At 45.5% G+C, this 23,802-nt stretch overlaps 1 protein-coding gene across 1 annotated transcript in view; it reads left to right on the top strand.

Annotated features, from left to right (window-relative positions):
* The window catches only part of nup210 (nucleoporin 210), a 56,682-nt gene extending 52,273 nt beyond the window's left edge, over positions 1–4,409 (top strand). Inside the window, exons 32-36 of the mRNA XM_046343258.1 lie at positions 525–745; positions 1,307–1,443; positions 2,763–3,024; positions 3,829–4,080; positions 4,267–4,409. Coding sequence (XP_046199214.1) covers positions 525–745; positions 1,307–1,443; positions 2,763–3,024; positions 3,829–4,031 — 823 coding nt within the window. The 3' untranslated portion in view covers positions 4,032–4,080; positions 4,267–4,409. The remainder of the gene's footprint in view (positions 1–524; positions 746–1,306; positions 1,444–2,762; positions 3,025–3,828; positions 4,081–4,266) is intronic.
* Positions 4,410–23,802: the final 19,393 nt, after the last annotated feature.

Genomic DNA, 23,802 nt, shown 5'->3' on the forward strand with positions numbered 1-23,802 from the left:
GCCACATAAAGTGTGCGTATGTGTGAAAGTTGCACAGCCCAAGTCTGTTTATCCGGATGCTACAGCAGTACAACTACAGTTAATGAGTGCACCATGGCAGGGTATTAAGCCAGCATGTCTCTCCCAAGGTACCCAACATTAATTTAGACTTCTCTTCGTTCCTCCCCATTCAGAGTGAGTAGTTTCCACCTGAGTGAGCTAAATTAATGGGAGTGTGTGAAGAAGGGAGACTGCACTGCTCAGCCTGGCTAGGGATTCCCTCATTGGCCTGCACAATAAATTGATTCCATTACTTTATTATCAAGGTGCTGCCAGACTACTTTAGGAGAGACCTGTCCAAATAAGAGTAAGGAAGGGGCTCATGGTGGGGTACTAAGGGGTTCTGAATGTGATTGGGCCACAGGAGAGTCACTTAGTCTTGTGCCCAGGAAGAGGTAGTTGATTACTGATTATGCAAGGAAAGCCATTGGTTACTCATACCAACCTACTACATGTTGACCATTTCCTTTCCTGTCTGTCTGTAGGGATGACCTGGTGCAGATGGGCCGGGGCCCGGGTAACAACACCCTGACGGTGCGGACGGTCAACGTGGGCCTCACCCTGCTGGCCGTGTGGGACGAGGAGCAGGCAGGCATGGCTGACTACCTGGCGCTGCCCGTTCAGCACGCCATCCACCCCGAGGACGCCACAAGGCTGGTGGTGGGAGATGTGGTCTGCCTCAGCGCCCAACTCCTCAGCCCCCAAGGTGAGAGGTCAAAGAGGGGTTCATGTGGTGTTGTAAAATAACAGGTACGATGCCACCGGTAGTACTACCGAGGTGCATGAAATTGAGACGAGGCTTATCTGCAAAGATGTTCAGACCAATTTTTTGGAACAAAATGGATGTTTCGTTGGATTGATGCAGTTTCACGTGGTTCTCTGGGATGTTGCGTCTTTAATATGTGATATCAATGGAGGCTGGTGGGAGGAGCTATACGAGGACGGGCTCATTGGAATGGAATTGATGGAATGGTATCAAACACATGGAAACCACATTTCCATTCTAGCCATTACAATGAGCCCATCCACCTATGGCTCCTCCCACCAGCCTCCACTGTGTGATATTGATATATTTTGCAATATCCTTGTTTGTTTTCATCTACTACAGAATGGAGTAATTTTTCTGCAGATGATTTAAACATTACCATTGTCAGCCCTGCGGGAAGGAGTGTGAAGGAAAAGACAGTCTTACAGTAAACGATGTGTGAATATTCAAGATGAGTGTTGAACCAAGGGGAGTTTTTCAGCTCTACTCTTTTCCCTACAGGTGTCCCGGGTACCTGGAGCTCCTCATCCACTGGCGTGCTGCAGATAGACTCTAAAATGGGCGTGGCCGTGGCAAGAGATGCGGGCACCACCACTGTCTACTATGAGATCCCTGGGCTGCTGAAGACTTACAGAGAGGTACTGTAACGACAACCTTGCTACCAGAGAACATTTGTGTGTTAGAGATGGGATGAAAGTATGTTCTGCAACCACAAATGGTTTGATCGTGATTATCCAAACCGTATACACTACTCCAGTTTCTAGAGAGGTGTACAACACTACCCACTGGGCACACACTTGTTGAATCAATGTCGTTTCCCCGTAATTTCACTGAAATGACGTGGAACCAACGTGGAATAGACGTTGAATTGACGTCTGATGGGGTGCAGCAGTCTAAGGCAGTGCTAGAGGCGTCACTAGAGATCCGGTTTAGATCCCGAGCTGTGTCGCAGCTGTCCTCGACCGGGAGATCCATGAGGAGGCGCACAATTGGCCCAGCGTCGTCCGGGTTAGGTGAGGGTTTGGTGTTTCCGCCGACATATTGGTGCGTCTGACTTCCGGGTTAAGTGAGCAGTGTGTCAAGATGCAGTGCGGCTTGGCAGGATCGTGTTTCGGAGGACACACGGCTCTCGACCTTCGCCTCTCCCGAGTCCGTACGGGAGTTCACAGCAATGGGACAAGACTGTAACTACCAATGTGAACTCTAGAACAGACCTGAAGTCTAAAGGTAGAGTTCTACACAGTAAACATCTGACACTATAAAGATGCTTATAAGACCATCATCATGATCAGTACTAGATGATCATGGCTGTCTCAGTGTAATGTGTGTGACGGCCCTCCCCTCCCACACCCTGCTGTGGGTCTGATGTCTCCACAAAGAGACACGCAGGCAGCATGGAGAAGATTAATTAGCCCAGCCTTCCTCTTTGAGATGGAGCGCTCTCTCCCTCTCTCTCCCTCTCAAAGAACATCTCTCACCGCCTCTTATGTCTGTCTCTTCCAGGCATCTCCCTCTTTCCGGCTGATACAGGCTTCTATGTGTTCCTGTGTTTACATATGAATCTTTCCCAATTAGCTGGGAGTGAGTGACTGAGGAGGATCAGTGTGGAGTGGATTAGATAGATGCTATCTGGATCAGTAGCTAACACTCCGACAGGAACAACACATCTTAAAGGAGAAGGCTCTGAATGGAGATGTTAACCGGTACCGTGTTGCTGTACTGAACACGGACGTGAATAGGCCCAGCTGTTCACTTCAATTTGCACATACATAGGATTTAAATCACAGGACAGGTGAATGCAATGTGGAGGCTAGCTGGAATTGTTTTTACCAGTCCTCGTAACTTTTATATCAGTGCAGAGGAAGGAAAGTAGACAATGAGCGGAGACTTCTTTACAGACTTGAGATTCACCCCAAGTAATACCAGTGTTATGGCTCACTGTGTTGGTTTGTGCCAGGTGGTGGTGGAGGGGGTCACCAGGACAGCGGTGATGGCTCACCCTGCAGCGGTGAGGGGGGACAGGGACACCAGGATACTGCTCACCACCAGAGAGACGGGAACCAACCTCATAGGCTCCTGCTCCTCTGCCCAGACCGCTTCCATCGCCCTGCTGCACCCAGAGACCTCCGTCAGCTGCCATCTGAGCTTCACCAGCGACGCCGTCGAGTTCTCCGCCCATGACGTCTACCTCACACACATCAGCTTCGACCCCAGCACCGGTAAGACCTGTTCTCGGGCTCAGGGAAGATGAGGTGGTGAATGTTGGGCAGTATGTTTACTGAATGGTCTTTTCTCCAACCTTCAGTTTACTTGTGCATAATGGATTTGACCTTCACATCATTAATCACCCATTAGAAATGCTTGCAGCAGGAAGGATTTATTAAACCCACAGTGGGTCAGCTGGTGTGTGTGCGGTGCAGTGCACCAGGGGCTGCTCTGGCAAAGAGGGCAATGAAGTTCTGTTTACAAGGGAATAATTTACTGAAGGCCATAAACGGTGTTGGGGTGATATATTCAGCAGAATGAGTCTAATTGTTTTGGGGAGTTTGGGGCTCCTCTCCTGCCCCAGCCCAGTGCAAGCTTATGGTGGAGTGGGGGGGGGGCGATGACTAATGTGCCTGTATGAATGTGAGATGACTGGAGTAGGGTTGGAGGGGAAGGTAGACCGACTAAACACCAGCACAGGTGGGGAAAGATTCTCCCTCCACTATTGCTACATAAGGGATTAGAATTCAGTGGGTTCTAATCATGTTTTAAATGGAATTCTCATGGCTATTGCGTTTGTGCCTTTTTTAAATAATGTTCTAATGAAGAGGCTTTTAATGGGGAAATCATGCTTTAAGCATCTGGGACCATGTGGCTGTGGAAGACAAGCATAGTCTTTAAGAAGTAGATTCTAAGAAGCATCCATAAACGTGAACAACTTGAAATACGACCAATTTTGATGTCACCTTTCTTTTTAGAAACACCAACACCTAATGTTACCTCTCTACCTCCGCCCTCTCTCCCGCTTTCCCTCCCAGGCTTCTACTCCTGCTCTCTGACCCTGCAGTCTCTGAGTGACCAGCAGACACGGGTGCTGAGCCTGTCCATGACCAGCCTGTTGGTGAGGGCTGGGGTGGAAGGCAGTGCCTTCTCTGGGGAGCAGGTCAGTGTCAGGCTGCCTGTGGAGACAGGCCTCTATTCTGACCAGACAGAGCTGCTGCTCAGCAACCTGCAGCCCTGACGCAGAGCTCACTGTCTACGGCCCTACCGCAGCACTCGGCAGCCTGGAGGTATGTCTGTCTGTCAATCAATCAACTTTATTTGAAAGTGCCTTTTGACGTGGGTCTCATACCTTCCAGAATCTGTTAAAAAGGGAAATGAATGATGAGGACAATGAGGGAGGTATAGCATTTGGCACTGGATGTCACTTCTCCATAAACCCCAATGTTTCACCCACCATCACTCCTGTCCGTTAGGTGTCGTCCAGCTCTCCGTCCATCTCGGTCCAGGAGAGAGAAGTGTTCCACGGCTTCCCCAGTTACTCTAAGTACACGGTCAGTGTGGTGGACCCCCAGACTGCAGCCTCAGCCTCCGTGTCCATAACCAGCTCATCCACTGGCCAGCTCCTCGTCATCCCAGTCACCCTCATCCACGTGACTGATCCCAGCACCACAATGCAAGGTCAGCCAGCCATCTCTGAGTGGAACAGGGTTGACGATATGGTAGATGTGATAACTCTGTGATGGTGCAGGATACAATATATACTGTAAAAGGGGGATACTTTCAACACCCTTTTAAAAGTATTTGAGATAAGTATAGCAGTGTTGGGACACTTTCCTTGAAAATATTCAGGTCAGTCATTTTATCTGACCCTTCATCCATAAAGCCATTAGTTGCTCATGGGCTTGAGAAATGAAGCACGTTAGGATTTCACTGAAGTGTCAACTAGCACCACCCTATTGTTGTTGCAGTATCAAAACATTCAACTGTGATTTTAATGTTCATTTTTAAACATTTGTACAAGGTAACGCGCTCATCATTGTTAGAAAGAAGCACTGAGCAGTGTCATGTCCTAGTCTCACCCGTCGCTTTTGTCCTCTCCAGCTGCTGCTTCCGTGGTTGCCATGGAGGGAACCCATTTCCTGCAGGCCTTCATAGACTCTTACCAGATGATGTTCTTCACCATCTTCGCGCTACTGGCTGGCACCGCCATCATCATCATCGGTGAGTAGCCACATCCCCAACTAAGATTTGTGTTTTTGCTGGAAACCTGTCATCACTTCACCTTGTTTGCAGGTCTGTGTAGGTGACTCAATATAATTTAAAGAACATGTGGTTTGGATGGTGAATGTTTGGATGATACTGCAAAGCTTCAGGGACCATGAAGACATTTGACCATTCTAACAGGTAACATTAATGTTCTCTTCCTACCCAGTGTGCCATGCACTGTTCTCTCAGAGGGACTTAGCACCTCACCCAGCCTTCATTCAGAGGACACCGTCCCCTTCAGGTAGAGACTTGTCATTGTTTACATTATTTCCACTTTAAAATAGTGTTGCTTTCAGTTTGCCCCTTTCTAATAGTCTTTATACCTCTGCAACACACTTGAATTGAAGGAGGTAACTGCAGTAAATTGCTATTTTATTTCAGCTGTGTTTGGAAAAATGTTTTTCTCATTTGCTTAGTAGACATTTGTTGAATAGCTGTTTGGAGACATTGATTAGAGCTGTTTATTGCTCATATACTCTGCACCATTGAGGGTGCTTGAGTTTCAGTGCTGTTCCGTTTGTTTAGCCTGCTGTGCCTCACTCCCACCTTTTTGATTCAGGTTTTGCCTCACCCGTCTCAAACTCCTTCACCAACAACATGACCACCCCGGACACAAGGAGCAGCCACAAACTGCGACTCTTCTCCCCAGACTACAACTCCCGGTAGGGATCCATACAGTACCTACCCCAGCTTCTGACAACACCCCAGGCCTGAACTCTACATGGGATTGGGCAGTTGTCACTCAGGGGAGAATGGCAGAGAATCTCACTGCTTAATTCGGTCATATGTACAGTATTCAAATGTATGTGAAGTTTGTTTTAAAAGGGGCAAACTCTTACAAAGTTGCATTTTCATTGAGTCATGCATTGATGTCAATGTGAGACTAAGTGAATGTTTGACTTACATGGAAGTTATGATTTGCCCCAAAATGTGCACTTCAATTAGGACTGAAAACCGACTTTAAGCAATATGAAGTCAACAGGGCTATCTTTGTGTGTGCGCGTGTTCTCAATTGGGTAAAAGTCGTCCTCGACGACTCCTCTCCAACATGACTCGGGAAACCGATAAGTGGTCGCCATATGTAGGAGAGTGTAAATTCGTGAACTGAGAAGTTTGCTTGTCTCCTTGATACGCTACTTATCTGTTATCTATAACATGTCTGGCACAACCAGCCACATTGATTTTTACCACATAACACATATTTTGGTATTCCTCCTCTGCACATGTAATTTGCCTTTTGATGCGGAAGTGGAGAAGTCTCATTTCATACAAGCACATTTGTTTGCATGTTTCCTGGAGTACCTTTACCTTTAACTATGTTCAAAAAGAGGAGAGGATGGAGGAAAGGATGCTAGGAGTCAAGCAATACCAATTGAGAATCTCCCTGTGTGTGTATGTGAAGCACAGCACAAACCATCCCTGTAACAAGATTTGTCGGTCACGGATTGGCCTGATCAGCCATCTCCGGACTCATGACCAGTCAGACCATGTGTGAATCATGTGTTTTTGTGTGTGAAGCATGGTACATTAAACTAGTTTGCTTTTTTGTTTTTGTACTCTGTTTTCAGTATTTGTAGTTATACCGTGTTATGTTTGATTTCATACCAGTACTTAACTGTTGCAGCCTCTTAAAATGAACTAATTTATACTCCCATTTTGCTTTTCACATTTAATAGTTTTGCTTTTCAAAAATGTACTTCTAAGCTTGAAGATATGTGTTGTTGATCAAGAATTGTTGCTTTGAAACTCAGGAATTTGACAAACTACTCTCCTGGGTAGCCTAGTTGTCAGCAGCAAATGATAACATGAAGATGCTGATTTCAGGTTATGTTTAAATGTTATTTTGGGGAAATGTAGCATATTGATTTTGTGAAGTATAACCACTGAATCCGTCCATTTTGTTAGTGTTCATATTAAGGACACATCACCTATGTTCAAAAGCAGGATATGGTCAGTCTGTGTGTTCACTTTGAAATTCTTGTTTTGAAACTTGGTTGTATTTAACCATTTTTAAATGCTTTGGTCAGTACAGTGCTTATTGAGCCTAAAGACAGGCAGCTCTTCTGTCAATCACCAATGTGAAATAGTTTGGAAATGTGAACCATCTTTCAGTTTTTCATTATATACCGAACAAAAATATAAACACAACATGCAACAATTAGTTACAGTTCACGTCAGGAGATCAGTCAAAATAAATAAATTCATTAGGTCCTAATCTATGGATTTCACATGACTGGGAATACAGACATGCATCTGTCGGTCAAAGATGCCTTACAAAAAATGGGCCTCACAATGGGCCTCAGGATCTCGTCCCGGTATTTCTGTGCGCTCAAATTGCCATCGATAAAATGCAGCTTATGCCTGCCCATACCATAACCCCACCGCCACCATGGGTACTCGCCCACAAGAAGCAATACACGTGGTCTGTGGTTGTGAGGCCGGTTGGACGTACCAAATTCTCTAAAACGATGTTGGAAGCAGTTTGTGGTAGAGAAATGAACATTCAATTCTCTGGCAACAGCTCTGGTGGACATTCCTGCAGTCCGCATGCCAATTGCATGCTCCCTCAACTTGAGATATTTGTGGCATTGTGTTGCGTGACAACTGCACATTTTGAAGTGGCCTTTTATTGTCCCCAGCACACGGTGCACCTGTGTAACGATCATGCTGTTTAATCAGCGTCTTGATATGCCACACCTGTCAGGTGGATGGATTATCTTGGCAAATGAGAAATGCTCACTTACAGGGATGTAAAACAAATTTGTGCACATTTTGAGAGAAAAGCTTTTTGTTTCTGGGATCTTTTATTTCAGCTCATGAAACATGGGACCAACCACTTTACATGTTGCGTTTATATATTTGTTCAGTGTACAATCCCTTCAGTATCTTAGAAACCGAAGTGAACTAGCAATGTTGTAAATTACTAATGTATTACGAGGCATATGTTCATGTACTGTATGTATGCGCCGACGGCCTTGAAGCAAGCTCTGAAAAGTTATTATTGAGGCCTATTGAGACTGCACTGCAATTTCTGGAAGAATAATCACTATTTTGGTATTTGGAGAAAGAAAGCTGTGAAACTTTCAAGGTGATTTATGTTGAATGCTTTCAGTTTTAATGTGCAGACAGTCTATTCCCCTGCTTTCCTTGTGTTTTAAGCGTCTTGCCTTACTCATCTCTCAGCAGTGCTATGCAGCAAAGTGGAAATACTAGAATGACCGTCCGGCTTGAGTGTTTGTGAGATCATTGCTGAATAATAAACATTTTACTTTTCAAATGTCATTGCCTCTATGAATAACCTGTGGTTATGGCTTCTTGTTTCTTGATTGGAACTTATTACACCCTGCAGGGAGAACGGAACACACATTCACATTGGAGTGAAAGGGGCATGTCCTTAGCTAGAACAATCACATTGATTGGAACAGAGGCTACTGTATATTTTCAAGGCATCCAACAATTGCAGCACACCATTTCCTAAGCCTCTGTGGTAGAGTGCTGGGGAAAAATTAATAGCATATCCCTTCCATGTGATACACAAGTTTGTCCCCCTTTATTTCCCTTCCGTGTTTGAGCTGTAGGAGCAGCGAACTGATTTCCCATCTGTCCCTAAGCCCAGTGATGGTGTCACACACCACGCTCCCTCCCTCTGCCCTGCCACAGACCGAGGGGATGAAGGGAGTGTCATCATCCCAGGGTCTCTGGAGATGTGTTAAAGGTCTGAAATCGCTGATCAAACACCTCGTCCCCCTGCTTGCGTCAGTGGCCTGGCCTAGTGGGACTCAGTCGGTTGCACACAGCTCATCTGTATGCCTGCTCTGGCACAGCAGATGCCAATAACTGTTCGGCAGCCTTAAGTGGGTGTGAAGAAGTGCATGATGGGAAGCAGGATGAGGTGAGACAAATTGGCCAGCTGTGGCGCCCATGAATGAGTTCTTAAATCTGTGAGATGCTAATGTGTTATTTTAGTTGATAGCGTTACATTTACGTTGAGCGCTTGAATGTCAGTCTGTACAGTACACAGATTAATTAAGGTGCAGGTATACCAATTAAAATGGGAGTGGGACTGGAGGAAGAATCCATATGTAAACATACTTGCATATACCTGCTCCAATGATTGGGATGTGCATTACCGGTCCTTGGTATTTGGCAAAATATTTCACTCGCTTGTAAACGGATGCTCTAAAGAAAGAGCCTCTGCCCTTGCTTGAATGTTGTGTGGCTGTTTGAAAAGAGAGCCAGTTGCTTAGCTCAGGCCATGGCAAAACACTGTGTAGTTCATGGGCGCATGTTAGAGCAAGACCTTCTTATACGGTAAATAGAGGATAAAATAGAATAATACTAACACAAGGATTCAAATCCACAAGAATTAAGCTACATACAGGGCTAAGCAGTACCAGATCAATGTGCAGAGGTAGATATGTACATGAAGGCAGGGTAAAGCAACTAGGCATAAGGATAGATAGAGTAAGAATAAATAACAGAGTAGCAGCAGCATATGAGTGTGAAAGTGTGGGTTTTGTGTGAGTGTCAGCGTAGTGTGTGTGTGTGTGTGTGAACACGCACAATTGTTTTTAGTTGTATTGTTTGTATATCGTTGTATATAAAAATTTGTGTGACTGTCCTTGTCCATCAGTGTTTTGTTACTTTTTGTGGAACCCAGGAAGATGACGTTAGCTGCTGCTTCGGCAAAAGCTAACTGGGATCCAAATAAACAACAGCATAGAGTCCGTGCAGACAGTCTGTGTAACCATTTAATTAACCATTTAGCAGTCTTACGGATTGGGGATAGAAGCTGTGAGCCGATGCTCCAGTACCGTTTGCCTGACGGTAGCAGAGTGAACAGTCTATGGCTTGGATCGCTGAAGTCTTTGGCAATATTTCGGGCCTTCCTTTGTCACCGGCTGACGTAGAGGTCCTAGATAGCAGGGAGCTAAGCCCCAGAGATGTACTGGGCCATCCGCACCACTCTCTGTAGCGCTTTGCGGTCAAGGATGGTGCATTTGCCATACCAAGCAGTGATGCAGCCAGTCAAGATGTTCTCGATGGTGCAGCTATAGAACTTTTTGAGCATCCGTGGATCCCATGACAAATCTTCCTGAGGGGGAAGAGGCACTGTCGTGTGTGGACGCCAAGGAATTTGAAGCTCTCGACCCGCTCCACTACAGCCCCGTTGCTGTGGATGGGGGCGTAAACTCCCCTCTTTGTCATGTAGTCATTGATCAGATCCTTGGTCTTGATGATGTTGAGGGAGAGGTTGTTCTGGCACAACACTGCCAAGTCTCTGACCTCCTCCCTGTAGGCTGTCTCATCGCCGTCGGTGATCAGGCCTACCTCCGCCATGTCGCCAGCAAACTTGATTTTGTACAAGGGTTAATTAAAGTGAGGTGATTGTAATCAAGACTGTTTTTTAAATGACAGACTTGTCATTGTTTGCAGAATAGCACATGCACTGTCGAAACTGACATCACACAAGCAGGACTGAGGTCAATCATGCACGCTAAACTAAAGTAGACAGTCCATTTATTTTCCCCAATTAGTGTGTGAGAGTTGTGGGAAAAACCTACCTGCCAACCTGTCTACCTAAAACCTGTCTTGGTCACCACATGTGTTCCAGATGGGTTAATGTACTGACGGGAGGAAATCAATGAGACACTGGGTTGTGAAGGAGACCTGAGAGGAATATCAAGGCTGGCTATCCCCTCTCCCTGAACGATCCGGACCAGAGCAAAGATTTCCTATCGACCACAGTCTGGAAGCCACAGTGGTTATAGATGATGAGAAAGATTATGAGCCAAATGGAAGCCGTTAAGATGTGACATCATCCACAGAGCTCTGTTAGTTTATGGAATACAATAGCTACGGTACGGTATATTACACCTGAGATTTTGTTGTTTTTGTGAAGCCATGCAGGATGAATGGGCTCCAAGATGAATAGGTTGAAAGTTATGTGCAATCTCAATCTCCTGTTCCTCTTAAATTCCGACAGCTTTGATTTATATTGTTTTGTGATGAAATACCTGACATACATAATGCCTTTCATTACATAGGACTTTTCTGAAATGTAGCCCTATAAGCCCACCAGAGTTCTGTGCATGCAATATTTTCTTCAATGGTGTGCCCACTGCCCAGTCACATCCATCACACAAGTGCTGCATGGATTCATATATCTTCATGAAGAATTGGGCTTTGTAGAGCTGAGCACAGGGTACTAGGCTGGTGGAGTTCTTGGCATTCTCTGACAAAACTCTTTCCACACTGCTTGCTTAATGATAGGGCCTCCTTTTCCATCACAGAGCGGGCCAATGCTTTGTGAAGCTGAACTCAGAGAGAGCCTCGAAATGGCTTTGCCTCAACGGAATATATGAGTGGTTTCACACTGAAAATCTACAGGGCGGGCCCCCTGTTCACTGGCACCTAGCACAGAACTGACTGGTCATCCAGAGGAAGGAAGAAGAGTGCAGAGAGGACCAAAACAATGATAATGTCTTTCAGAGTGCTTTACATCTTGTGGGTGGTGACTTCCCTCATCCACAACTAATGTGTTGTACCCTGGAAGGTGATGCACATTTTTTCACTCCTGGTTAGACTATCAAAACTAGTGTCCTGTCCAAAGGGTGTACTGGTATATGAAGTTCCCTCACGCTACAGAAACAGGAGATGAGCTGTTCCAGCTCGCTCAAGCCAAGGCTACTTAGTTATTTATTACTCCTGGTGCCGGAGAGGTGAGAGGTTGATTACCGGCAACTTGAAGCAGCGGGATAGACTGGGAAGCAGCAGGCAGCTATGTACACAACTGAAGGGGATACTTGACGTTGGTGAAGGTTGAATGCTGCATGTCAGACTGGGTGGTATGTAATTTGACACTGGGGACAAATGCTTGACCTGAAATGGAAGCCACTGGGTTAAGGCATCTGGTAACACACTTCTGGTAGCATCTGCAAGGGCACATAGCTCCGATACCATCACCTGATACCAGCTACTGGTGAATGCTGCACTGCATGCCCATCTGGATACCATGTGTCCGAGCTTGGGCTAACTCGGGCATCAGCAGGCCAGGTCCGCTCCCTGGCTCACTGCCATGGGGATTAGGGAACTGCAGCAAAAACCCGTATACACTACATCTGCACTGGCCTGCCACTCACTCTTGGCTTTCTGCTGCATAGCCCTACTGTCTACTTTTACAAGTGAATAACTAACTTCAAGTACTGTAGTTAGTGTACAATCCTTCCTGCCTCCTTCCGGATGTACAGTGGAAGTGAAGCAATCCCCTCAGGTTTATGAACATAATGTTCGTCCAAATGCAGTGTAACAGCATCCAAGATTACAGCACCTCGCTTGTTCGTTGAAATATTGATCAAAGGGAAAAAAGAGTGTGGGGGAAAAAAAGACTGAAAAGAGCGATTGGGAAGGGAAATGTGTCGGAACATGGTTGTGTGTTTCTGTAGACTAGCAGGAGTTGTGTGCATCTCTCTCGTTATCACCTCCCCATTGGCTTTGACAACAAAGCCACTAACAGGGAGAAGATGATCACAGCCAGTAGAGTGAATAATGCCCTACTCTGGTACCATTACTCAGTCTCATTTAATGCATAATGTACTTCCAAACCTCTCAAGGATGAAAGTGATATTATGAGATCTCATGGAGATGGCTTCTTAAGGCAGGCGGCAGGGCGGTGTCATGGTGAAAGAGCAGAGCTGTCTGTCTGGGTGTTGCTTTCATCTGATGGATTTGTTGTTGCTGTTTTGAGAAATGTTACCTCAAAAACAAGTTTTCCTCTCATGATGTAGTAGTAATGGTATACACACAGTATGATTCCAAACAGGTTTCTAATGTTTACTGCCAACACTGCCAATCCTCATTTCAGTGTAAATATATGTGATACCCTGTCGGTCAATGAATCTGAATAGATCAACACACCTGTGCAAACACACAGTCACACACGCACACACACGCACATCTATTTAAGTCGGAGAATGATCACCTGTCTCATAACCTCTTTTGAGGCCAGTCACGACACCCATGGACAGCCCTCTCTTTCCCAGTGTCATTTAGCATAGGGGGCTGCTCCAAGCCCTTAGGGACTGGCTCTGTGGAAAGATGCTACCTGCAGCCACGCATACCAATGTGCTGAATCATTACAGATAAGTCCTTCCTGACACAAGCACTGTCACATGCAATTCCCACCACACCCCCACATCAGCACAGAGGCCAGTGACACAGTTGCTGTTTTTGTGGAATGTATTTTGTGGATATTCACCAATAGAATTGATCGGTGGGAAATAGATTGACACTGATGTGAAGGGCCTCATGCTCCTTGTTTAGCGATCACCATTTCCTCCTGATTCGGCTCACACAGAGGCTCGAACACAGGACCATTGCCTTATTAGCCCACGTGACCGCCCTACTGAAGCATCTTACCAGTCAGCAGCGCAAGTGGAGACACTTCAGGCTGTGGAGTACATTTCACACATGTGCTACACTGGCAATTATGGCCAGTAAAAGCTTTTTAGATGGATTTACTATTGAACAACAAGGTTCCATCACAGAGGCTTAAGAACAACTGACATTAGGGGGGGTTGGGGACGTTTTGTTACGCGGGTCTGTGGCCTGTCCGTAATCCCAAAATATTTTAAATGCTAATTTCTATTGACTTGTGAAAAGGATACCGACAAATATTAACTTACAAATTAGCAAATTTACAAGGTTAAATTGACATGCAGAAGTCTTGTATTAGGGCCTTGGCCAGTCATACTGTACTGAATACTAGTGGGACTGTTAATGTGGATATATTCAATTAAACAACCATTTTGTACTCTTTCTCTGCTATTGTATGATTTCTTTACTAGTAATTTTCTCACTTAAGATAATGTTTTTTATTATCACATACACCAGATAGGTGCAGTGAAATGTGTTGTTTTACAGGGTCAGCCATAGTAGTACACTAAATTAGGGTTAAGGGCCTTGCTCAAGGACACATCGACAGATTTTTAATCTTGACGTCTCAGGTATTCAAACCAGCACACTTTCAGTTACTGGCCCAACACTGTATGGTTTGAAACTTAATGTAATATTTTCTACTTATAATACAGTTATTATGGTGTAATAATAACCAGTAACATACACAGTTAAAAACGGTATTCATTTCAAAAAGGGTAGTCATAGAAGGTCAAATTAATCACTTCACTCTACAAAAGTATTATTATTATTTTAAAATATCATCATGGCTGCCTCTCTCCTACACAAAGTTAACACATGCAATTAATCCTCTAGACGAGGGATGAGCAAATTGAGAGCAGAATTATTTTTTGTTGTGGCCCACTTGACAACAGAGAGAAAAAGTTTTAGACCTGCCATCATTTTTTTCGAGGCATTACTGAATTATTCAATGTAACAAATCAAACATTAAACCTCGTAAACGATTCATGGTAACCTTGTAAACAATTAATTTAGACCTGGCGTCTATTTGAAACAGGCGTTTATTTGCTGAAATGTGTGCAGTTGCCCAGCTATTAAAAGGGACAGGCAGCTATTTGAGACTTGCCTGCATTTACCTGCTTCTAACATTGGGGGTCCCCCCTGTCCACCACCGCTCCGTCATATGTCTCTAATGCCCTATTAGCACAGGACCAGTTTTTACTGAACGTTGGTCATGTAATTATAGCCTCTGTTATTCCAATGGACAATTCAAGATACATTTTTTCCAAGCTGTATTTCTTATATTTATTTTCAATAAATTGACAGTTATGATGGAAGCCTAGACTGTTTTTCTTTTCTAGGCGCGAAGATATAAGTCCAGGTGATAACAGGCTACACTGATAGCTCGAGCTTGGTTCCCAAGTTTCTAAACCATACCAAACCATCGTTGGTATATTGTCGCCATAATAATTGAATTGAGGAAGCGTGATCATAATCAGTGGTGACCCATCATTTTTGCAACAATGTGAAAAAAGAAGAATTGAGTGAATAAAGCCTACATACAAACATGGTCTCTTTTCCTATCTCGAGTAAAGCAGTTGCAAAATACAGGTTGTTCAGCCTAGCTCAGTGCTTTCTGTGGTGGTGGGACAGGCAGCGGAAAATACGGAGCGTAGGGGTTGGTAATGTTCTCTAGTTGTGCCGTGATTGGCTCAGTGTTCTGTCACTCATGGGGACACGACGTCACTGCCAAATCTAAGGGTAGAGCCCGAAAGTTCAAGCCCCTTGGGTGCTGCCATAGAGTTACATTAGATGTGCTCATCCACGAAGGCTTAAAGGACGTCAAATCACTTTATATCTCCAGTAGCTTTAATTGGACTGAATATCCAATATCCACAGAAGACGGCAAGCATGCTAGCTAGCATGCTAGCTTCTACCAAAGTCGTTGCCTCTCCTTGTTCGGGCGGTGCTCGGCGTTCGACGTCACCGGTCTTCTAGCCATCATTGATCCTTTTTTCATTTTCCATTGGTTTTGTCTTGTCTTCCCACACACCTGTTTTCAATCCCATTCATTATCTGTTGTGTATTTAACCCTCTGTTTCCCCTCATGTCTTTGTCAGAGATTGTTTATTGTCAGTGTGGTGTTGTTTGTTGTATAGGTGCGCGTCGGGTCTTCATACCCATATTTTGTTTATGTTCTTTTCCTGTTTAGTGTTATGGAGCATGTTACTAGGACATTATTAAAAGACTCCATTTTACACTCCGTTGGACTCTCCTGCGCCTGACTTCCCTGCCACCTATACACAAATGCCTGACAAAGATGCTGCGAGCTCAAGCAAGAGAAAGAACAAGATGGACCAGGATGAGATCCTTGCAACATCTTTACCTCAGACCCCAATTAAAAATCCACCAGAGAAAAAAGTGAGAGGACATTTCCTTGTCTGAACATTTCAATGTAATCCAGACCCTGACTACGAAACAAAACACCACATTCTTCAAACGGTCCATCATAGAGAGGGCTACTGAAGAAACAAAGAAAATGTCTAATTTGTCAGAGACTGTCCGTCAGCTTCACACAGTTGTGAGCGAGAACACAAATACTATAACGTTCCTAGAGAACAAGCTGAAGATACTGCAATCCCAAAATAATGAGCTGTGTGAGAATGTAGCTGAACTTCAACAGTACTCTCGCAGGTGGAATCTGAAAATCCAAGGTGTAAGAGAGGTAGAGTGAGAGGACATTGGAGAAGTAGTCATCAATATCCTGGGAAAGGTTGTTCCGTTCATCAAAGACAAGATCGGCGTGGTACATCGACTTGGGAAACGAAGATCTGATGGACCCCCTCGCAATGTCATCCTGCGTTTCACTTATTCACCACTACAGGGACCTATCTGGAAAATGGCCACGGGGAACAAGTTTCTGGATGGGAAGAAGCTTCGCATCAAAGAAGCTCTGATACCACAGGATCAGACTGCCAGGGATAAACTGTGGCCGCTTATACAGAAGGCACAACAAGAAGGAAAGAAGGCTGAGTTAAAGGGCCAATACATGTTCATCAAAGGAAGATTACTGGTTACCTCTGATGACATGAACCACACTTGAACTGTGAACTGTGTGTACTGAAACGAGTACATTTACCATTCAAACTACAATTTATGAACACTTGCCAAACAAAAAAGGGAAAAAAGGGATTTGTTATACTGTTAACCACCGCTACCTCAACTGAGCGTGGTTTTCCGTCGGAGTAACCCTCTCAAGCTTTACCGTTTGTTTTATTGTTCACATTACTACAACTGTTGTCTCGTTTGCATCTCTTTCTTTTTTAATGCAGGAGTTTGGTTTCAACTCACTTTATCATTAGCCTGAATGCTAGGGGTTTTCCTTACAAAAAGCCTTATTTTATATTGTAAATGCAGTAAAGAAGATTGTCACGCTCTGGTCGAAGTAATGTATGTTTGTCTTCATTTATTTGGTCAGGCCAGGATGTGACATGGGTTATTGTGGGGTGTCTAGCATAGTCTATGGCTGCCTGAGGCGGTTCTCAATCAGAGTCAGGTGATTATCGTTGTCTCTGATTGGAACCATATTTAGGCAGCCATATTCTTTGAGTATTTCGTGGGTGATTGTTCCTGTCTCTGTGTAGTTTCACCAGATAGGCTCGGTCACTTTGGTTTTTCCTTTTTACTTGTTTTGGAAGAGAAGAGAACGAGCGCCATTCTCCTTGCGGAGATGGTGGTAAATACATCAACACGGTCGGTCCCTGGGATTGGGCTGGCCAACACGATTCGGTTTGCTTGGAAGGAAAAGGAGTTGGAGCCTTTAGGACGGGAAACTTTTGGAAGCATAATATTGATGGGGATTCTAAAGCTGACAGTGAAGGACGTGTTTTGTTTCCAAGGCAACTCGTTGGAGGGAGCATACGACGTGGCACTATATACAGAGGAAAAACACGATGATATCCTGAGAAGGGCAAGAGCAGTGGGAGGTGAGAGGCCGATGTGCCACTATGAAATAACAAGCCTGGCGAAGAATAACTTTAGGGTTGTAACTGTCAACATTTACAACACTTACGTTAAGGACGAAGAGGTGAGGGCTTTTCTGGGGAGATACATGGATAACGTCTCCTCAGCAAGGCACCTCAAAGACTCCCTTGGGTTTTGGAATGGGAGGAGAGGCTTCCAGGCCCTCCTCAGAGAGGACCCAAAGGGACATGGTGGCTACCTCCATCCTCCTGCTATGTTCTCCCTAGGGGCTGACAGGGGGACATTGTTTTATGCACGTCAGCCCCCATTTTGCAGGCGCTGTATGGCCTATGGACACATATTCGCCTCGTGCAGCACAAGAAATGCAGATTTTGTGGATCTGAGGAACACGAGGCGAGGGATTGTGACAAGCCTAAGACGTGCCATGGGTGTGGCTCGTCAGCACACCTGTGGCGGGGGTACCCGGCCCGTCAGAGGTCATATGCGTCTGCAGCTGGGGGAGGAGCAGGAGCGGGGGATGGGGGAAGAAGAGGAGGGGAAGGAAGCACGCCTCATGACCAGAGTACAGGTCCACAGGGGAAGGCCACAAGGAAGGAGGAGAAGCAAGAAGCGGCAGATGGAAGAGAGAAGGAAACGGAAGGCACGGGAGTAGGAGAACCAGGAAAAGCGGCGGAAGAAGGCAACCGAGTGGAGGAGCATGAGAGAGAAGAAAGCGAGGGAGGAGTGGTGGAGAAGGAGACGGTGGAATAGCAATTGGACTGGGGGGAAAGTGCCCTGGTGGAAGAGATGAGGGGTATGGTGGAGGAGCTGGCGGGGGGGAGGGTGGTATCTCTCCACTGCCGCCAACAAAGAAAAGAATGAAGAGGAGGGTGCGATTGGCCGACAGTGAGAGGGAGGGGATGGCCAAGAGAGTGATGGGGGTGGGAGAAACCACTGGGTTGCTGCTGGTTTCCCCAGGCCCTCAACTTCTGTTGGGTGGGGACACACCTAACAAGACTCAGGACTGGGTACAGGAGGAGGTGGGGAGTTTTTTGTTTGGGGACTCAGCCTCCCCCGATTTTTTTCCAAACCAGCTGCAACACTGGGGAGGGGGAGGATTGTGGGGGTAGAACAAGGGGGCAGGGCACCCCAGAGCCAAACACTATTCCTGCATCCTGGGATGGTGAGATGGAGGAAGAGGGGGGGGGGATGTCGGGAGTACGGATGGTGTTCTCACCGGTAGATATGGAGCGGGTGAGTCTCCTGTTTTTGTTTTCTTTCTGTCTGGGTTTAGAATTTGAGTGTATTACATGTTTTTATTTTTTCATGGGGTCTAATTTTACTTTTGTTAGTTTAACTGTAAGGGGTTTAAGGGATTTTGTTAAGAGGAGGGCGGTTTTTAGTTATTTGGAGGGTGTGAGTTTGATTTTTGTTTATTACAGGAGGTTCACCTGAGGGATGGAGGGGATGTTAGTAGGTTTAAGAGGGAGTGGGACAAGGGGGAGTCGGTTTGGGGTATTGGGGGGGGGTGCACTCATCGGGGTAGGGATTTTGTGTGGGCACAGGGAGGTAAAAGTGGAGGATTCTTTTCTGGTAATGCAGGGGAGGGTTATAGGGGTGGATGTCACGATAAGGGATTGTAAATTTAGTGGTGGATTAGTGGTGGTGTATGAGCCACAGGTGGTGGCAGACAGGAGGGAGATGGTGGACTGTCTGACGCCCCTGTGTGTCACAAATAGGAAATTAGTGATAGGGGGGGATTTTAATACAGATTTAGGAAGAGGTGGGATAGCAGTGCAGGCGCCATTGCCAGGCTAATGGCTTGCCATGGTCTGGTAGATGGTGGTCTGCACACTACTCCGAAAATGGACGGTCCTTCATGGTGCAACTCCAGGGGGGTTGAGCGGAGGCTCGACTATATTTTTGTACCCAGGTCTTTGGGTAAGTTGTCTGGGCGGCTGTTGCCTGTTTTCTTTTCGGATCACGACGGGACGGAGTGCTCCTGCAGGTGGGGTCGCCAGTCTGCCTCTTTGGTAGGGGGTACTGGAAGCTAGATCGGGATGTGCTGGAGGAGCAGGCCTTTGTTGACGGGTTTTATGGTTTCTTTTGGAGGCTTGAAGGCCTCCGGTCCATGTTCGAGGGGGTGTTAGAGTGGTGGGAATTAGTTAAGGTGAGGATTAGGGCTTTTATAATACGGTATTTATTTAAGGAAAGGGAAATAGATGTAGAGCAGGGAAATGTGTTTTTAGAACACTTGTCTAGGCGGTTGCCGGAGGACATTAGAGAAGTGATGGAGGCCCAGATCTCACTAGAAGAGGTTGAGAGCGCTCTTAGGAGGATGGGAAAAGGGAAGGTTTCTGGGATGGATGGGCTGCCGGCTGAGTTTTATCTCAAGTTTTGGGGTATACTTGGACCAGTGGTCCTCGATGTCTTGAAGGCCATCCTTGAGACGGGGGTCCCGGGGGGATCAATGGCTGTTGGTGTGCTGTCACTTTTATATAAGAAGGGGGAAGTAGCAGACCGTGGCAACTGGCGGCCGTTGACCATGCTGTGTGTAGATTACATGCTACTTGCAAAGGTTTTAGCAGACCGGTTGCGCACAGCCCTTCCCTACGTCGTTCATGAGGATCAGACGTGCGGGGTAGAGGGCCGCTCTATTAGATGGAACCTACAGTTAATCAGGGACTCCATCGCTTGGGTTGAAGTTAGAGGACTGCCTTTAATGGTAGCAGCGCTAGATCAGGCGAAAGCCTTTGATCGTGTGAATAGATCCTTTTTATTCAGAGTGTTAGGTCGATTAGGATTTGGGGAGAAGTTTATAGGATGGATTCGTACATTATATGTCGGAGCGGGGTGCCGAGTTAGTGTAAATAGTCACTTGAGTGACGTTTTTGACCTCTCGTCTGGGGTCAGGCAGGGGTGCCCACTCTCGGCTCTCCTCTTCGTTCTGTACATGGAGCCTCTGGGGGCTGCCATTAGGGCAGACACAGGGGTGGAAGGCTTGCTGATCCCTGGAAGTGGTGGGCTGCGTGTTAAGATGACGCAGTACGCCGACGACACTTCCTTGCTGTTGTGCAAGGACTCGTGCCTGACAAGGTCCCTTGCCATCTTTGGGGATTTCACCCGAGCGTCGGGAGCAGTTCTGAACCATGCAAAGTCTTCCGTCAAGTTTTTCGGAAGATGGCGCGGTAGAACGGATGTGCCTGGGGGGTTCTCTCTCTGTGAGGGGGCCCTGGGGATTCTCGAGGTCCATTTTGAGACCTCCGGCTCAGCAACGCTAAAATGGAACATGCGTATCGCAGTGGTACAGAGGAAGCTAGCAATGTGGAAGGCTAGGTATTTGTCTTTTATGGGCAAAGTCCTGGTCCTAAAGGTGGATGTGTTGCCGTCTCTTTTGTATTTGGCATGTATTGGGCATACCCATTGCCGGCTTGTCTGAGGAGGCCTCTAAGTGAGGCTTGTGTTTCATCTTATGTGGAGTAGCAGGTGCGAGTGGGTCGCCAGGGCACGCATGATCTGTCCCATCGGGGAGGGAGGTAGGGGGGTACCACATTTCCCCCTCAAGCTGGACACTATTTTTGTTTCTTTCTTGTTAACGGAGCTTGCTCAGCCAGTGATACACCCGTCCGGTTACCTCCTGCGGGTGTTCTTCTCGTATCAGGCGAGAAGCATAATGGTGTGGTCTAACCGGGTCCTCGGGCGGAACAGCTGCCGTGGCACTTTGGTCATGCGGCCAAGTGGCTGCGTGCGCACCCTGAGGTTGAAGTTGCCCGAGTAGGTTTAGATCACAGGCATCTGTACGAGGAAGGAGATTTGAGGGGGAGAATGAAGAGGGAGGAGAGGAAGTGGGGGCAGCATGCTGCTCGGGAGAGGTGGAAGGGGGGTTTAGGGCTGGGTGTCATTTAGATTTGTAAGAGGATAGATTAGGGACGGGGAGATAGGGAAAGGTATTTTGTAGGGTGATGGGGAGGGAAGATGCTCCCCTGATGTTTTGTTTGGGGTTTATGTTTAGTTTAATTAGTTTAATTAAAATACCATTATTTGAGTATGTATGTAAATTATGAGTTGTAAAGAATGAATGGTATTGAAGATAATAAATTCTTTTTTATCCCCCCCCCCAAAAAAAGGCTGTAATAGGTTTTCACATTCCGTTTGTTGTTTTTTGTATTGTTCGTATTTTCATCGTAATAAACATGTATGGAAATTACCACGCTGCATTTTGGTCCGACTCTCCTTCGACGGAAGAAAGCCGTTACAAAGATTTTGTACTTCTTCAGGAAACTCATTCATGTGAAAGTGACTGTCATGACATCTATGAATGGTGGGTGGAGGAGTCAAGCGCAGAGAGCAGGTAGTTCCGCACGTGGATCTTTTATTCCAATGACAGCAGAAAAACGGACATGCAAAACATAAGGGCGCATGAAACAACCCGTCCAAATAAACATGACTAAAACTGTCCGGAAAAATAGAGATCACAATAATCAACCAACACCATAAAACAGAGAACAAGCCCGCACAATAACCAGCGGGCCTCGTGCCCTTAAATAGCCTACAAACAAAACTAAACTCAAAACAGGTGTATCCAATTAGACCCAACTAACAGAAACAAAAGGAAAGGGAATCGATGGCAGCGAGTAGGCCGGCGACGACGACCGCCGAGCAAACAGGAAGAGGCACCATCTTCGGCGGAATTCGTGACAGTAACTTGAAATTTTGGAAGTCACAATGGGGAGCATTCTTACATAGGTATTCCTCTTGTCCAGGTGGGTTAGGGCAGTGTGGTTGCGATTGCGTTGTCTGTGGACCTATTGGGGCGGTAAGCAAATTGGAGTGGGTCTAGGGTGTCAGGTAGGTTGCAGGTGAATATGATCCTTGAATAGTCTCTCAAATAATTTTGCACGCCCAATTTTTCAGTTTTAGATTTGTTAAAAAAGTTTGAAAGTGTCCCACTTGTTGTTGATTCTTCACAAAAAAATACAGTTTTATTTCTTTATGTTTGAAGCCTGAAATGTGGCAAAAGGTCGTAAAGTTCAAGGGGGCCGAATACTTTCGCAAGGCACTGTATATATTGTATGTATTTAATATTTTCTCGTTTATACCTGTGTTTTGTTAGACATGTTTGATGTAAGTTGTTGAAGAATTTTGTATAATGAATATAAAAATATATTCAATCAGGAATCAAATAAAATAAAATGTTATTTGTCACATACACATGGTTAGCAGATGTTAATGCGAGTGTAGCTAAATGCTTGTGCTTCTAGTTCCGACAATGCAGTAATAACCAACGAGTAATCTAACCCAACAATTCCACAACTACTACCTTATACACACAAGTGTAAAGGGATAAAGAATATGTACATAAAGCTATTTGAATGAGTGATGGTACAGTACGGCATATGCAAGATGCAGTAGATGGTATCGAGTACAGTATATACATATGAGATGAGTAATGTCGGGTATGTAAACATATTAAGTGGCATAGTTTAAAGTGGCTAGTGATACATGTATTACATAAAGATGGCAAGATGCAGTAGATGATAGAGTACAGTATATACATATACATATGAGATGAGTAATGTAGGGTATGTAAACATTATATTAAGTGACATTGCTTAAAGTGGCTAGTGATACATTTTTTACATCAATTTCCATTATTAAAGTGGAAGGAGATGAGTCAGTATGTTGGCAGCAGCCACTCAATGTTAGTGGTGGCTGTTTAACAGTCTGATGGCCTTTATAGAAGCTGTTTTTCAGTGTCTCGGTCCCTGCTTTGATGCACCTTTACTGACCTTGCGTTCTGGATGATAGCGGGGTGAACAGGCAGTGGCTCCGGTGGTTGTTGTTCTTTTTATTTATTTATTTCACCTTTATTTAACCAGGTAGGCAAGTTGAGAACAAGTTCTCATTTACTAGGTGTCTGTACTACAGAAACACCCCTAACCAATCAAATCAAATCAAATCACATCAAATTTTATTTGTCACATACACATGGTTAGCAGATGTTAGTGCGAGTGTAGCGAAATGCTTGTGCTTCTAGTTCCGACATTGCAGTAATAACCAACAAGTAATCTAGCTAACAATTCCAAAATGACTACCTTATAGACAAAAGTGTAAGGGGATAAAGAATATGTACATAAAGATATATGAATGAGTGATGCTACAGAGCGGCATCGGCAAGATACAGTAGATGGTATTGAGTACAGTATATACATATGAGATGAGTATGTAAACAAAGTGGCATAGTTAAAGTGGCTACTGTTCCATCGATGTGGATAGGGGGGTGTTCCCTCTGCTGTTTCCTGAAGTCCACAATCATCTCCTTAGTTTTGCTGACGTTGAGTGTGAGGTTATTTTCCTGACACCAC

This window comes from Oncorhynchus gorbuscha, linkage group LG03 (genome assembly GCF_021184085.1).
Source record: "Oncorhynchus gorbuscha isolate QuinsamMale2020 ecotype Even-year linkage group LG03, OgorEven_v1.0, whole genome shotgun sequence".
Classification (NCBI taxonomy): domain Eukaryota; kingdom Metazoa; phylum Chordata; class Actinopteri; order Salmoniformes; family Salmonidae; genus Oncorhynchus; species Oncorhynchus gorbuscha.